The sequence below is a fragment of the Dermacentor silvarum genome, chromosome 9, assembly GCF_013339745.2.
Source record: "Dermacentor silvarum isolate Dsil-2018 chromosome 9, BIME_Dsil_1.4, whole genome shotgun sequence".
NCBI classification, from domain to species: Eukaryota; Metazoa; Arthropoda; class Arachnida; order Ixodida; family Ixodidae; genus Dermacentor; species Dermacentor silvarum.
The window spans coordinates 110,409,505-110,425,561 of NC_051162.1; the positions used below are offsets into that span (position 1 = coordinate 110,409,505).

At 48.5% G+C, this 16,057-nt stretch overlaps 1 protein-coding gene across 1 annotated transcript; it reads right to left on the reverse strand.

The window, feature by feature from the left end:
- Positions 1-1,880: 1,880 nt before the first annotated feature.
- On the reverse strand, positions 1,881-13,861 carry LOC119463820 (transmembrane protease serine 9). The gene is made up of 3 exons (XM_037724641.1): positions 13,625-13,861; positions 11,128-11,247; positions 1,881-2,135 (listed from the first exon to the last, which is right to left on the reverse strand). Exons 1-3 carry the CDS (start codon positions 13,859-13,861, stop codon positions 1,881-1,883), a joined length of 612 nt encoding a protein of 203 aa, XP_037580569.1.
- Between the last annotated feature and the right edge of the window lie 2,196 nt (positions 13,862-16,057).

Below are 16,057 nucleotides of genomic sequence, written 5' to 3' on the forward strand. Positions count from 1 at the left end.
TCTGTCTGTCTGTCTGTCTGTCTGTCTGTCTGTCTGTCTGTCTGTCTGTCTGTCTGTCTGTCTGTCTGTCTGTCTGTCTGTCTGTCTGTCTGTCTGTCTGTCTGTCTGTCTGTCTGTCTGTCTGTCTGTCTGTCTGTCTGTCTGTCTGTCTGTCTGTCTGTCTGTCTGTCTGTCTGTCTGTCTGTCTGTCTGTCTGTCTGTCTGTCTGTCTGTCTGTCTGTCTGTCTGTCTGTCTGTCTGTCTGTCTGTCTGTCTGTCTGTCTGTCTGTCTGTCTGTCTGTCTGTCTGTCTGTCTGTCTGTCTGTCTGTCTGTCTGTCTGTCTGTCTGTCTGTCTGTCTGTCTGTCTGTCGTCTGTCTGTCTGTCTGTCTGTCTGTCTGTCTGTCTGTCTGTCTGTCTGTCTGTCTGTCCTGTCTGTCTGTCTGTCTGTCTGTCTGTCTGTCTGTCTGTCTGTCTGTCTGTCTGTCTGTCTGTCTGTCTGTCTGTCTGTCTGTCTGTCTGTCGTCTGTCTGTCTGTCTGTCTGTCTGTCTGTCTGTCTGTCTGTCTGTCTGTCTGTCTGTCTGTCTGTCTGTCTGTCTGTCTGTCTGTCTGTCTGTCTGTCTGTCTGTCTGTCTGTCTGTCTGTCTGTCTGTCTGTCTGTCTGTCTGTCTGTCTGTCTGTCTGTCCTGTCTGTCTGTCTGTCTGTCTGTCTGTCTGTCTGTCTGTCTGTCTGTCTGTCTGTCTGTCTGTCTGTCTGTCTGTCTGTCTGTCTGTCTGTCTGTCTGTCTGTCTGTCTGTCCTGTCTGTCTGTCTGTCTGTCTGTCTGTCTGTCTGTCTGTCTGTCTGTCTGTCTGTCTGTCTGTCTGTCTGTCTGTCTGTCTGTCTGTCTGTCCTGTCTGTCTGTCTGTCTGTCTGTCTGTCTGTCTGTCTGTCTGTCTGTCTGTCTGTCTGTCTGTCTGTCTGTCTGTCTGTCTGTCTGTCTGTCTGTCTGTCTGTCTGTCTGTCTGTCTGTCTGTCTGTCTGTCTGTCTGTCTGTCTCTTCTGTCTGTCTGTCTGTCTGTCTGTCTGTCTGTCTTCTTCCGCCAACCCAGTGGACCAAGCTGTCTTTTTATCTCAGGCCACGAGGTAGGTAGTCCTGGTCGCGATGCGATCTTTGTCTCTTCACCGACGTCATTCCAGTTTTGGGATCAGACCCTCATAATGACATCGTCGTCACGCCTTCCACGCCGACCCTGCCGCTCAAAGTGTCTAATAGTAAGGGCCACAAGGTGTGCGCTCGTAATCGTGTTGCCGCCGTGGTAACTGCATCGTCGTCATTCTAGCTTCATCGTCATGCCACTTGAAGTAGCAGCTATATGACGCAGCGTCACCTGCCAAGCGCTATCCGTAGTCAGAGAGCACGATATAGCATCAACAACACTTGAATGTCCAACCACAGCACTCATTAGGATAATATCTGTACCACATTCCGCTGATGTCTTTCGGGTCAAGGAACTTCTATGGGACAGCTTACAATGCCACTCTAAGTAGGAGCTATATGGTGCAGCGTGAATTAGACTGACCTTAGCCGACGGCCTGGAAATGTCTATGTGAGTAGTTGGTACAAACTAAGCCATTCAGTAAAAACTCTGGCGCGAGTAAGGCTATGTGTGTCCACGAAAAACAATGACGTAAATAACCCTGTTCTCAGGGCAGAAATGAAGCACAGCGCTGCATGTTCTACATTATATCCGTAACAGTCACATGAAGGAGCACATAAAGCATGCAACATGAAATTTTACACGAGCATGAACTTAAAAAATTCTGAGCACGCCACAAGACAATCGCTGTGCCGAGAGATTACTGTTTTGCCCATTTCTGTGCTCTCAGTTTATTGAGGATGCAGAGAAAGGGGCGTGGCTTCACAGTGGAACGGAGAAGAAAGGCCATTGCGGTACGGTGTATGAAGCCAGCCGTAGAGGCACTTGTTCCGAGTAGGCCTTGTCCGAGGAGCGCAAGGAGCGCACGACCTGCTTAATCCAGGGTATGAATGCATCCACGCGTGTGTACACGCCCGGTGTGTCGATTTTCGCGCAGTCATCCCCGGACGAGACGATGCCGACTTGCACGTAGCGCCTCCCGTTGCCTAGCGTCATGAGTGGTCCCCCGGAGTCACCCTGGAATCATGAGAACATGGAGTTGAAGACATGACTTTATAGAAAATAAGCTTTTGTATGGCATTGGCTATTAAAAGGGCACCAAAAAGATGCACTAAATATTTCAGAGTGATAAATTATTAAAGTGAAGTTCTTCCGGCGTGCCGCCCTTGCGAAGCGGGGGCTGGCTGCAGTTGCTGTCTCGGAGGTTGTACAACGACTTGGGTCACTGGGTACGAGCAGCTGAATACGTGAACATTCTGGGTCAACCTCCCAGAATGGGCATGTGTAAGCGGGTGTGTGCCCAAATAGACAAGTAAAAGAAGGGGCAAAAGAAAGGAAAAAAATAGAAGTGAGGGAGTCGGCAACTAATGTACAACAGAATGTGGACAATGAATACACGGAACAAAACAGGATGAAAGCGTCCATTGAGCGAGGAAGACATCGGCAACAAAGGAATAAAGGGGGCTGCAGAGAAATGAAGTTGGCAAGAGAAGCAGCCGAGTATCAAGTTGGAAGAAAATGGAGCCTAAACGTGCATTGCGCGAGAAGCGTCGTGCTACATAGAAGTTAAGAATGAAGACATTTCTGAAGACATTTCGCCAAAAAGCCAATCAAGCCTCTCTCATCATCGCTTGCATAAGAGGCGTTGTATGCACCGATTCTTACCTAAATTGCCCCTCACCAGGCCAGGCCATTCTGAGCTGACAAGCACAGTGCATGCAATGAGCGCTAACGATTGTGTCTGCAAAGCATTACAGCGGTACGCGCCGCGAAATTGGCTTAAATTTAAAACGAGGTGCCGTGCGCCATTCTTGCACGCGCCGCGCTTTCAGCGGGTGAGTCCGACGTCAATCGCACAGGTGTGCTTACATAAATTGCATTGCGGTGACGCCTCTCACAGGGACATGTGACTTCGAGAATTATTCAAGGCAACATCAGTTGTTTGTTTCGTATGTTGCTTCAATAGACGATTTACACGTTAGAGAAAAAGCCGGCAGATCACACGCCCTGTGGGAATTGATGTTATGCAAAGGAGTGTGCAGGGCAGTGGCGCACCGACGGGGGGGGGGGGGGGGATTTAGGGGTTGTAACCCCCCCCCCCTGAGGCCGAGTTAAGCCACCCTTTTGTATAACCCCTTTTCTTTCATTGCGCCTTTGAGCACTGCGACTAAGATGTAAGAGGCGTAATCGTCTGCGGGTACGCAAAAAGCGCATTTTTTGACAATTTCCCGTGACGAAATTGAAATTAGTGCTGTTAAGATGGTATTGGCAAGCTGTCAACCCCCCCCCCCCCCCCCCCCCCTCCTGGCAGAGATCCTGGGTGCGCTACTGGTGCAGGGAGCCTGCCAAGTTAACGAAACGACCATGAGAGCTCCAAGACGTAGGCGGCTCTATCATGACCTACACGCATGTCATGACATTCATGTCATGAGTCCTTAGGAGTCCCTTTAGCTACATCTAAGAGACCTTTAGGCCTTAGTCGTGCTCATGACTGACTTTGACCATCAACCTTTAGCCTTTTCCTTCACTTAGTACCACATCCGAAATCATTGGATTGGTTTTTGAGTGTTAATGTTTTTTCGATGAGTCATTCTCATTTTTACTGAGTCATGGTCATGACTCTGACTTCTACCACAACCCTGTAGTGTTTTCTTCACTTAGTGCACAAGTCCGAACCCATTTCAGTAGTTTTTTTTGAGTATTAATCTTTTTTCGCTGAGTCATTGGCATTTTTGCGGAGTCATGCCCATGATTATGACTTCTATCATCATCCTTTAGTGTTTCTTTCACTTCGTTCCCACATCCGAACCCATTCCAGTGGTTATTGAGTGTTAATTTTTTTTCGCTGAGTCATTGTCATTTTTGCTCAGTCATGGTAATGACTATGATTTCTACCATCATCCTTTAGTGTTTCCTTCACTTTGTGCCCACGTCCAAACCCATTTCAGTGGTTTTTGAGTGTTAATCTTTTTCGCTGGGTCATTTTCATGACCTACATGACACGCCTTCGTGACATCTATGTCATGACATATAACTTATGTTTGTCATACACTCCTATCATACTGTGCCAATTTTGGTACCAACCAAGTTAACGAAACGACCATGAGAGCACCAAGACGTATGCGGCTGTTTCATGACCTACATAACACACCTGTCATGACATTCATGTCATGAAATATCATTTATGTTTGTCATGTACTCTTGTCATAGTATGCCAATTTTGGTACATACCAAGTTAACGAAATGATCATGAGGGCGCAAAGACGTACGTAGGCGGCTAGATAGATAGATAGATAGATAGATAGATACTGTCAAAGTATCAAATGTTCGCCAAGAAATGCTTCGCCTTTAAAAAGTCGCAGTTTCGCCCGAAAGGCGAAGCATCAATTGCGCTAGCAAATCAGTAGAGAGCTATACGGAGTAAGGATAGTAGTTTTATTGGCTGTATAAACTTGGACACATTCGCTTACTAATTGACTTAACAAGCATGGTGTCAGCGCGCACAAGCCAACACTCGACGATCCCACTCGACGACCGCAGACAACCGCTGTCAAAACGCTGGCGTGAGCACGCGCAGCTGCAGCAGCGAGCGAAGTTTCATGGGGTCTATCACTTCAACGGCAACTGAGCGGCGAAAGCACAGCGCTTACAAAGCAATGAGCCGTCTGCAGATCGCTTTCAAGATACGGTGCGGGCGACCGGCCGCAGCCACTCAAAGTACAAGTCCGCAGTTGCGGGCAGAGAAGAATAGGTACCCCCTCCCTCTCGCGTTGCCTTCCCGCTTTCCTCCTTTCCCGTGCGAGACTGAGTCGCCAGTTCCCCTTGTGCCGTTGGTGCAGGAGCACGACGTCACCACCCCTCCCTCCCATTCCCCCACGGCCTTTCGCGCGACGGTCGTGTTTGCTCTCCGCCGTGCGTTCGCTCTCCGACCCGTCGCGGTTGCTCAGTTATAGCTAAGGCGTTGCGCTGCTGAGCGCGAGGTTGCGGGATCGAAACCCGGCCGGGACGGCCTCATTTCGATGGAGGCGAAATGCAAAGACGCTCGTGTGCGTGCGTAGTAGTGCACGTTAAAGTACCCTAGGTGGTCAAAATTAACCCGGAGCCCTCCACTACGTCTTGCTTCATAATCAGAACTGGTTTTGGCACGTAAAACCTCAGAAAGAAGTTCGCTCTCCGTGAAAGCGTGCGTCCCTTGAGCGCTTTCACTCGCACATACGGCACGCGGCGACGATTTTATCACCCTTGGGCTTTATACGAAACGTCACGGCGGCGACGACTCTGACGACAGAAATCCGCTTGGAGCGTACATATAATGGGTATCGCATTATTAAAAAGTTCGACATAGACACTTAAGACTGCATACGTGTGGTAATGCAAAATAATTAAAGTCCCTTTGGTAAAACCTTCAGTCAGCCAGTTGGCTGCGACGTGACGTGTGAAATCACGCACGTGCTGGGCGCAGCATTAGTCAGGCAGAACCGTCGTACCACCGTGGCTTCGGGGATGCGTGTTCGTCTTGCACCCCCGAAGCCCGGGTTCGAATTTCCGTCCATCCGAGGTAGTAAACATTCCTGCTACCATGGAGACAAAAGTACATTAGCGAGAATATTCCTGCAGCTTAAAGCATTAATAACGATAATGCTAGGGCGAAAAACTATAAACGAACAATACCAAATGATATTTAAGGGTACATCACCTTAAGGGTTATCAGACCACCTGTCTAAAGAATGTCCGTGATTTCAAACGCCAGCAAGACATTTAAAATAAATAAAAATGCAATGGTCTATCCAGAAGAATGGAGGACGGCCTGTACTATCTTAATACCAAAGCCGGGCAAACAACTCAACTTGGATAACCTCAGGCCAATTTCGTTAACATCATGTCTGGGAAAGACAATGGAGCATGTCATATTGAACAGGTTAACGAAATATGTGGAGGACAATGACATCCTACCGTATAATCTGATTGGTTTCAGACCGGGCTTGTCCACACAAGATGCCATGTTGTTAATCAAACATAAATTGCTTTTAGCCAGTCCAAAGCACACTAGAGCTCTCTTGGGGTTGGATGTCGAAAAAGCTTTTGACAAAATTAAGCATAGAGCAATACTTGAGGTGATTTCTGAACTGGGATTAGGCAGAAAACTATATGAAGTGGTTAAAGCCTTTCTTGGCCATCGCTCAGCACACCTTAGATTCGGGGACATTAAATCAAAGAAGATAGATCTCGGTGACAGAGGTACGCCACAAGGGTCGGTCTTGTCACCTATGCTTTTCAACCTGGCGATGTCAAAAGTGGCAAAGGGATTGAAAGGGATAGAGGGCATTAACTTTACCATTTATGCAGACGATGTGACAATATGGAACGCTGAAGGAAGTATAGGACAGGCGGAAAGCAGACTTCAGGAGAGCATTTATGAGGTAGAGTCCATTTTAGAAGACATGGGACTGAAATGCTCTGCTGAGAAGTCTGAACTCCTAGTACTCAGTAACAGGAAAAGGGGTAGAAAACCGAGGGGATATGTTCCCGAGGAAGAACCCAGGTTAGTACTAACCACGAAGGCAGGCAAAACTATTAAGCAAGTCGAATCAATTAGAGTCTTAGGGTTATTCCTGGAGGCAAACGGGGCAAACGGAAAAACAATACAAAACATCACAAGCAAGACTGAGGAGGTAATAAGACTGCTAAGGAGAATCACTAACAGACACAGAGGGTTGGGAGAGGAGAGCGCCATGAGGCTGGTCCATGCTTTCGCCTTGTGTCACTTCTCATATGTAGCAGGAATGCTTAGATGGACACAGACAGAACTAAAGAAGTTGAACAGATTAATTAAAAGGCTTGTCAAAACAACAGTGGGATTGCCGGTTAGCACACCGGATGATAAATTAATGAAACTAGGGCTCCACAACACAATAGCCGAAATAATTGAAGCTCAGCAAATTGCCCACAGAGAGAGGCTTTCCGAAACAAGGTCAGGTAGAGCAATACTCGAAGAGCTAAGGTGGTACCCAAGCGAATCAGAAAATTCGGAAGACACAGTAGAACTAAAATATAGCGTAAGAGAGATCATCAAGACGACTCCTTTTCCCAGAAATATGCACCCGGTGCACAACCTGGAAAGAAGAAAGGCAAGGGCCAAAGCTCTCCTGCAGGAGATAGAACAGGACAGAGAACATGCGGCTTTTGTAGATGCTGCATGGGTCAGAGGAAAGAAAGCCTTTACGGCAGTAGTAGTAGATGCAGATGGACTCACTCGGGATGCTATTACAATCATGACTAAAGAAGCGACAGTGGCAGAACAAGTAGCGATAGCATTGGCTTTAAGGAATAATAAGTGGACGCGAATTTACAGTGACTCTAAGATGGCTATTAGACATTTTACCAAGGGCTTTGTAACCAAAAGGGCTGCCCAGCTGATCGGTGAGATGGACAGCCAAGGGATCGAAATCCGCTGGTTTCCTGCACACATGGGGTCTGTCGATCCATCTCGGAGGAATTTGAACGAGGTGGCTAACGCAGCTGCACGAGGACTTAGTATCCGTGCACTACGCGACCAGGACCCCAATAATATGCTGGAGGAGAACAGGGACCGATTACTTACATATAATGAAGTCACGAAGCATTATTACATGAACAGAAGGGAATTCCCAGTGCCACATGCTAAGCTCAATAGAGCTCAAGCGGTGACTCTGAGATTGTTACAGACAAGAACTTACCCTAGTCCAAACTTTATTAACAAGCTATATCCAGAAAGAGAGGTACCAATCAATTGCGAGAAGTGTAATGGCATCATTACTCTGGATCATATGCTTTGGCAATGTCCTGTGGCTTTCACAGACTGCGACAAGGAAAGAGACTGGTGGCGGCGAGTGCTTCACAGTGTAGTGCTTTAAGATCAAGTACAGGCCGTCCAGAAGGCCCACGACACGGCGGTAAGGTTAAACCTTACTGTCCCGACGTGGGAGCCGCCTGCGTCATCCTAAGGGTTGATCTTCAGGACCTGAATAAAGTTTATCATACCATACCATACCAATGATCTACTCGCCGGGAAGAGTTTCGAAAGTCACTTAGGTTTTTCCAACGCGAAAGTTTCATGTCCAAGTCACTCTCCGATGCGCGTCGCCTGCTTCTTTCTAGTAACGACGAAATCATACATTGCTGTCTTCCCACAGCGATGACACGTATAATAGTACCTAACAAAGTCTTTCGACATCTTTTTTTTATTTTCGGGCTTGTGCGCCGTGGCATCACGAAGATTTGAGAATTACGAGGCATTCAGCGCATGTCGTGATAATACCCTCTCTTTCGGTTCAAACTTGAACATGGATCGGCTGTTTCTCGCCACGGCCGCTAGGCGGCGATCGGTTAATTAGAGTCGCGGATAGAGAGGGAAGTGGCGTGAGTGATATGTTGGCAGTGATGCTCCCCTCTTGAAATTACGAGTTCACGGCACTTCAGATATTGCTATCCCTTCTATTAATTAATGAACTAATTCGACAAATTATTGCAGTACACAGTCCTTGGAGGGCACGTAATACCTTCCAGCATATAAGTAAAATTTGCTTTGTGGTCTTGCGAGGGACCCTTTATTCTTTGCCGCTGTTGTAACGTAGTCTTTGTGACCTGTCGCACTTTCTTTCCTTTTTCCTTCCCTTCCTCCTAACTCGGTATTCGCAATGTAGCCCCCAAAAGCAATAAAACAAAACACTTGCATCACTAAAAACGTTGGTAACCAAATATGCCATGACAAACAATTTTCATGCGTCAAAATATGGTACACAGCGTTGCACCATGTGTCGACTTTTGTGTTATTCTTCGTTAGATATGGAATCTGAGGCTAGAATTCATAGGGTATGGCTATGGTCAAAATTTTCACTGCTGCTTATTTCGAAACCCCGTGTCCCATAGCACTTTAGAATGGCATACCACGCAAGAATCTGTGCCCTCCTTGTAGGCGCAGTACATCACTTTCTTGTAGTAGCCATCATGGTACACTTTAGAGCACCTTTCGTTCGGTAGAATCTTGACGGTCGTGAAGCGGAGCCGATGCGGCAAGTCCTTTCCGACTGAAAGTTAAAAGAAAAAAAATTGGCCATCTTGCTGCGTCAAAATAATGAGAAGTGTCAGCTTTAGGGATTGGAAATTTTGAACAGCAACAACGCCATCATGCGATGATGACTGCCAACATTTAACGCTGGCTTTTACCCTAACAACTTATATATTTTTTTTGCTGCTGACGCAAGTGTTGCTGATTCGACACCTTGCTTCCATGATCTAGTCAAAGCCTTGCTTTTATGCCTAATTCATCTGGATTTATGCTGAAAAAGTTATTAGCATAGCATGCAATTGCTGAGCTTATGTTTGAGTTTATTCAGTTGTTTTACTTTTGCCGCCAAGTGATTTTATTCCAGTTATTTTTCTTTATATTTCTCTGTTCGCTTTCAAATTTATTCCTGATGTCAGGTATGCACACCCGCCTCCTCCAGGTCTCGTTTGTCCTAAGAAAACAAAATAACTCTTCATGGGTTCGTATAGTCCCGTAAACTTTCATGACATGCTGTAAAGTGGTGAGCGAATCAGTGTAAATGTGGGCCGCGATGTTATCGGTTAGCGTATTGGCGGCGCTAATTGCATCATGCGTGGGCTACCGTTAGAAAAGAAGGGCGGCTTCTCCAGTACCACTTTCCCATTCATCGACCGTCTACATTGGATTCTGAGACGGAGTCAGAGATGGGGTCTAGACATCTACATGGGGCCTAGACGCTAGACCATCGTGATGGTCTAGCGGGCAGAGAGGCTCCCTTTACAAGCACATCAGAAATCCCACCTGCGGTCTATTTACCTGTAAGCTCTGCTGTAGCATTCAAATCTAAACAAATCTTCAGAACGCATCTCGCTATGACTGTCGACGGTGATTCGCTTAGTTTTGAATCGATATTACGGCACAACGTATTGCCACCGGCGAAATGAGTTATGTATGAGGCGTGTACGGCTCAGAATATCCAAGCGTTTCCTAATCAATCGCAGGTCTATCAAAATCATCAAGAAGGATTACTCTATGCTTGCTATGGGAAGGTATAGAACTTTGAATAGAAGAGATGACCTCATCAAACAAGACAGGGGAAATATTTGGCGGTCCACAGATAGAACCAGTTAACAATGTTTCAGAGCACGCTAGGCTGACTTCTTGCCAAGTCAACTCCTGCATACCTTCTATACCGTTGCGCCTAACGTATCTCAGTGAACTGTCAACAGCAATCAGTACGCCACCACATTTTTGTTTAGATGTTTTTGTTTAGTGCAGAAGACGTTGTAGTCTGGTGGAAAAAAAATGGTGGAAGAGTAAATTTCACTGCAGAGACAAGGTTCGGATATGAGAAAAACAGGAAGAAAGCGAGAAATACCATCACAGAAAACTTCACGTGCTTTTCTGGTGCTACGTTTACGAGCGTTTAGGTAAAAGATGTCCAAATTACGCGTCAATTTTATCCTCGGCGGTTATCTCGGAAGCGTGAAGCATGTCGTCGTGCCGCACCCTACAGAGCGGCTTGAACAGGCCTCATTGGCCACATAGACGGATCATGCAGATGCGTAAGAGCTTCATTATCGACGGCTTCATCAGCGCAGACGTGGAACGAGGCATAATAATCATGTTTGGTCTTGAGGCGTTTGCAGGTTATGGGTGGAGCACCGACGTTTGAAAGTTGCCCAGACAGACCAGACGAGGAGGTTTCAGGAGAGAGCCTGACGAAGAAATGGATTTCGGTCGCGGGCTCTTTTAACCACCGATATTGCCTTGCTCTCCACACCTGACATTAGAGTTCAGTAGGAAAAAAAATATATGTAGGAGAAATGAACAAATTTCCACCACCGGAAAGCAATTATACAATAACGCGACACGCAGAAGTGCAGGAAGCACTTGTGTGTGCTCAATGATACATTGGACATTACAGGATAAAAAGAAGCTGTCATTCATCGACGACAAATTATAGTCAACACTTAAACACACGTCACCTTCCTTAGTGTCTCCCCATCCTGCAACCACGGTGTTGGCGTTGTAGTTGTCCTTGGGGACCGCAGGGATGCATACGGGTTTGACGTTGCTGGCGAACTTGAACGGCTTTTCCACCTGAAGAGAAAGGCGCCATGAGATGTTGCAAAAAAAAAAAAAAAAAAACCGCTTAACCATGCACTCGGCCACGCAACGCTTGAAACAGCGAAGCTGGGCGATCGTAGCCCAGCAATTTCCGGAAGTATGCGCGAACTTTTCATCTTATTACTCATGAAGATGATGATTTCTTTTCGCGCGTCTCGAACTTACGGCTCTGGCTGCGCCTTGCATAGCGCAGCTTGCAACACCGACACCGCGTTGCAATGCCGACAACGCGTTCCTGCAGACGCGCTCCATGAATGCGTCTCTCTCTCTCTCTCGGTCTCATAGCGCGCAAAACCTTTTCACCTCGCAGAGCACGAGCGTGCGAACACGCCATGCAGCTGTGGACGGAGACGACGACGTTCGAACGCAATCATATGGTTCGCATAAATGCATGTTTTGCAAGCGCAAGTTGCACAATAACTGTTGTGATTTCCCGAGTCACTGTATTTAGGTGAGACGTTGGTACTTGGGTCGCTGGAATGGAGCGTTTCACGAAAACGTGAGAAAGACCGGGGGGAGGTAGAGTTTGTTGGCGAGCGTACCGGGGTGGCATTTTTAAAAGGCTGGTTGAAGACGCGGCAACCACGCAGGGTGGGTGGCGAGAGGTTAGCTTCTTGTAGCAGTATAATATCAGGGACTGGGTCTTGGGCAATCCAAACAGAGAATTCGGCTTTTTTGTTGCGGATTCCATGACAGTTCCATTCAAGGACAGTGTAAGGACTTGCCTTAGGTTGTGAAGCCATGTTGTGCCACGACGTTTAGGAGAGGCGAGATGGTGCTCATCATCCTGGCGAAAACATTTTCCACACTTTGAGTGAACTGGGTGGTTAGGCGAATGAGTTCGTCTTGCAGGCGACGGTTCAGCCTTTCCTCAAGAGCTGCCAGGGCTGCTCGGTACGGCTCGGACATAGGGGCCACCACTTTTGGTTGCGGGACCCGTGTCGCTGATGCGCCTGGCGTAGAGACTGCAGGCGTCTCTGCACACAAGTTTGGTGAGTTTGCTTGCTTTGCTACTTTATTGCGAGAAGGAGCTGGCTGAGATTTCTTGGTGCCTGTTGTAGTCGAGGTTGATGCCTGATGAAGGTTTGGGTGATGAGGGAGTCTTGGCCACTCCACCGAGTCAGTGGCATGGCGGCTCAATTCAGGCGGAGACTGGGAGCTGTGGTCGCCTGGTTGAAATGTGCTAATTATTTCGCTGTTATGATTGGCCGGTGCTGTGGGAGCATTAGTGCGGGTGGGTGGGGGCGATTGCCGATGCCGAGCGATGTGTGTGTTGGGAGCGACGCTGCTTCGTGAGCTGTTTCTTTAACGGGCAAGAGTTATCAGTGGCAATGTGCAGGCCTTGACAATTCCTGCATATAGGAGGCTCATGGCACCCATCTATCTCAACACGGTGATGTGGACGGCCACATGTGGAGCAGCATGGTGTCTCAGCCAGGCATACGTCGTGGGTGTGTCCAAGTAGGTGGCAACGGGTGCCGACCGTCGCCGCGAAATGGAGTAATCTGCTTGTGATGTAAGCGGTAAGTGATGAAACGTGGAAGTGTGGGCCCGGCGAATGTCACAAGCACGCTCCGGCCTTGGCTGTGGAGCGGACGTGCAGCAACCGGCTTGTGGGTCCGGCAGGTGATTTGTGCGAGGAGCGTGGAGCCATCGTCTTTAACATCGAAACCATGAAATATGCCCCTCGCGTGGTCTGGCGGCGTTGCTTCGTACGGGCGGAATGCGAAATTTCGAACTCTGTCTTGAATGGTTGTTAGCCCGAGAAAACGGGGTATGAGGGAGGGGTTCCATGCGTCAATGGCGATGAGATTCGCCTCGGGCTGAATGTGGATGCGGTAATCTTGGGTTTGAGGGCCTCCGATGGCCATGACACCATCCTGCAGCGCTCCGTGAGGTATTTCCGACACGGCGAAACGCTCGGCAGGCCGGAGCAGGACCGTTTGACGTGTGCGAGTCACAGGTTGCGGAGGAGTATTCAAGCTTGATGCTTGAATTTTGGTGCGTTTTCGCTGCTTCTGCCATGGGCGGTTGTCAGCTTCCGCTGCGCGGGAGCTCCACACTGGTTGGAAATGTGGTGTGGTTGTCGGGGCAGAATTGCTGTCGCCGATGCGGTTGTTGCTGGGGTTTAGTACGTCAAATGGGTTAGGAGAATAAAATCGACTGACCACTGTGCCGTGCGTGGCATGAGTGTCCGTTGATTTGAAGGCAGTAGGTTGTACCGATGATGGGTGCTTGTTAGTGGTGGGGCTGTTATGTCCATCATCTGTGCCGCCGGGAGTTCGGGAGCATTAGATGCGGGTCCCGACAGGTTGTTCGTCTGCACTGAGGTCGTAGTGTCCATTCTCACTTGGGTTGGCTGGATTGCCGAGTTCGGGAGCTGGTCCGCGATGCGTGCATTGGTTGGTTCCATGGCATCGCAGCTGATCTTTCGGTTGAGAAGAAACTGCTGCTGGCGGCATGCATTCAATTCAGCAGCCGGTGGTAGGGTGGCAGGGGATGGCTCGGGAGCCGACGACAGCGAGAGGGTGATAGGCACCGGAACCAGAAGGCGCGCGGAGCCGGCGGGGCTCTGTTCGCCGTTCATCGCCGTGAACGCCACCGCTGCCGTTAGGCTTATCGCCGAAGCGGCGGCTGTGCTTGCCTTTCAGTGGCTGTCAGTGCCGAGCTGGAGGTCAAACTCCGTTGAAACGTTGTCCAGTAACGTCGGAGGCGGGGTGGAGTATACTGGCCGGTCGAAGAGTAGAGTTTCGAAAGCGTTTTCAGGAAAAAAGGGAATATTGACGGAGCGTAGCGAGCATGCGACTATTCGCTTGAGCGCTCGCAGCGCCCTCCGCGCTAAATGTGGGAAAAGACACTTTTGCCGGGTTTATTGGCGCAGAGCGCTAAGCCGTCCAAACATGGCGAACTGAACCAAACAAGCCTAACGTCCCAATTCGGCCCGTCGCGACCCCATCTCCTTCTTCGTCTTCTTCAATGCGCCACGCGAGTACGATTTCCAACATTCTCCGCAGCCAACAATGTCACTTGCACAGTTCCAGAGGACAAAGAAGTTGAAGTGGTCTCGTGAGCCCCGTGTCGTCAACTAGTCGGACTTTGCATGCTCTGACGTACGCATCGGTCCCCTTAAAGATTTCAACAACTTTACCTAATTACCAAAACGTAATGGCTACCTTGTCATCTCTAATAATGACAAGCTCATCACTCTACAGTTGTGGAGCTTCTGTGACCTGCTGTGCGTTCTTCTTAGTGCCAATATGTATTCTTTATAGCAGCGCTGCCAAAAGTCAATAATTTTTTGTTTACATCTCCAGGCGCGCAGTGTGTCTGTGCGACCTCCCGAGTTCTCGCTGACTTACGCTTGAGGAAGTGCAGTGAGACGTCTACGTGACAACAGTGTGAAGGAGTCACTACTTCCGCTTGGGCAGCATCATCAGAAATGTGAAAAGTGGCCTGGAATTTATCACTGCCTCGACATCTGTTAGTAAAGTGTCGAGCTGTTCGAAGCTGAAGCGGACTTTTCTAGAGTTTTCCTGAGGCAATTCTTAACTGTTCGAAACATTATTTCCCCAAAACTGCCCCACCATGAAGCGCGCTCAGCAATTAACTTCCGCGTGATGTTACTAGATGCACAAAAGTTGTGTACTGATACATTCTCGTGGAGGCTCCGAAGTGCAATGCTCACTACCTTAGCCCGCTGAGCAGGCTGTGACCGAGCTCACCTGAACGTGCTAATCACCAGATCCATATCTCCAATGGGAGATAAATTGAGCTTCTTACAGACATCTTCCCGCAGAAATGTTCTCTGACTGCCATTTCCAAAACACCACGGACGTAACAGCAGTGGTTCGGAGTCGTCAGCCAGACAAGGAACGTTTGGAGGAGAATCTCCGCAGCGAGTCGAGGCTGTGAACCACTCTTTGCAACGTGGATGGCGACATTCGGTGTCTTTTTCGATGCTGCGTAAATTGAGCTCTTGGGAACGTCAGCGTTGCACATCCTGGAAGCATGGCAACGCTTGCATGCTGTACACTGGATCCTTTGACGGCAGTCGCGCACAAGATGTCCCTTCGTCATGCACGTCGCTGGTGCATCGTTCGGTCCTGTGGTCCTTGGCAGCACAAAAGAAGCATTGTTCTGTGAAGACTTCTGTCTTGTTTTGAGGCACCCTCGCAACAGGAGTCGGCGAAATATTGAAGCTCGGACTGTGTTTAGGACGTGTTTCGTTTAGCCTTGGTGTTCTTGTCTGAGCACACTTCTCCCTACATTCGGCTTCTGCCTGAAGAAATTTCAACAGGCGCTCTAACTCCTGTTCAGCATCAATGCAAGCTTGAATTGATGCTTGAATTGATGAAAAATGAACTTCAAACTTCAAACTTCAGATGCGTCCTCATTGTTGCGTGTCCCTACCGATGGTGTGGTGGACTCGATGCGCTCGTGCTTGTAATAGTCTACTACCATATCTTGAGCTATAGCTTTCGGAAGTATTTCATCTAGCATTGAAGCGTAAGATGAAGCGCTCACTCCAAGGTTTGAAAGTTCTCTTCGGTTGAGTTGAATGTCGTCGAACAACTTCCGCAAGGCTGTAACGTTGTTCGAAGATGTCACCGACCTTAGTATTCGTAGGTTTTCCAAGAGCTTCTGCTCGATCAACTTGTGGTTGTCATAGCGCTGCTTCAATATTCGAAATACGTCGCTGGAGCTAGATTCCATAACTTCCGGTGACTGCTTGAGCAGCAGCTCCGTCAAGCAGAGAAACCAGGTCATAGAAGAGATCTGTGTC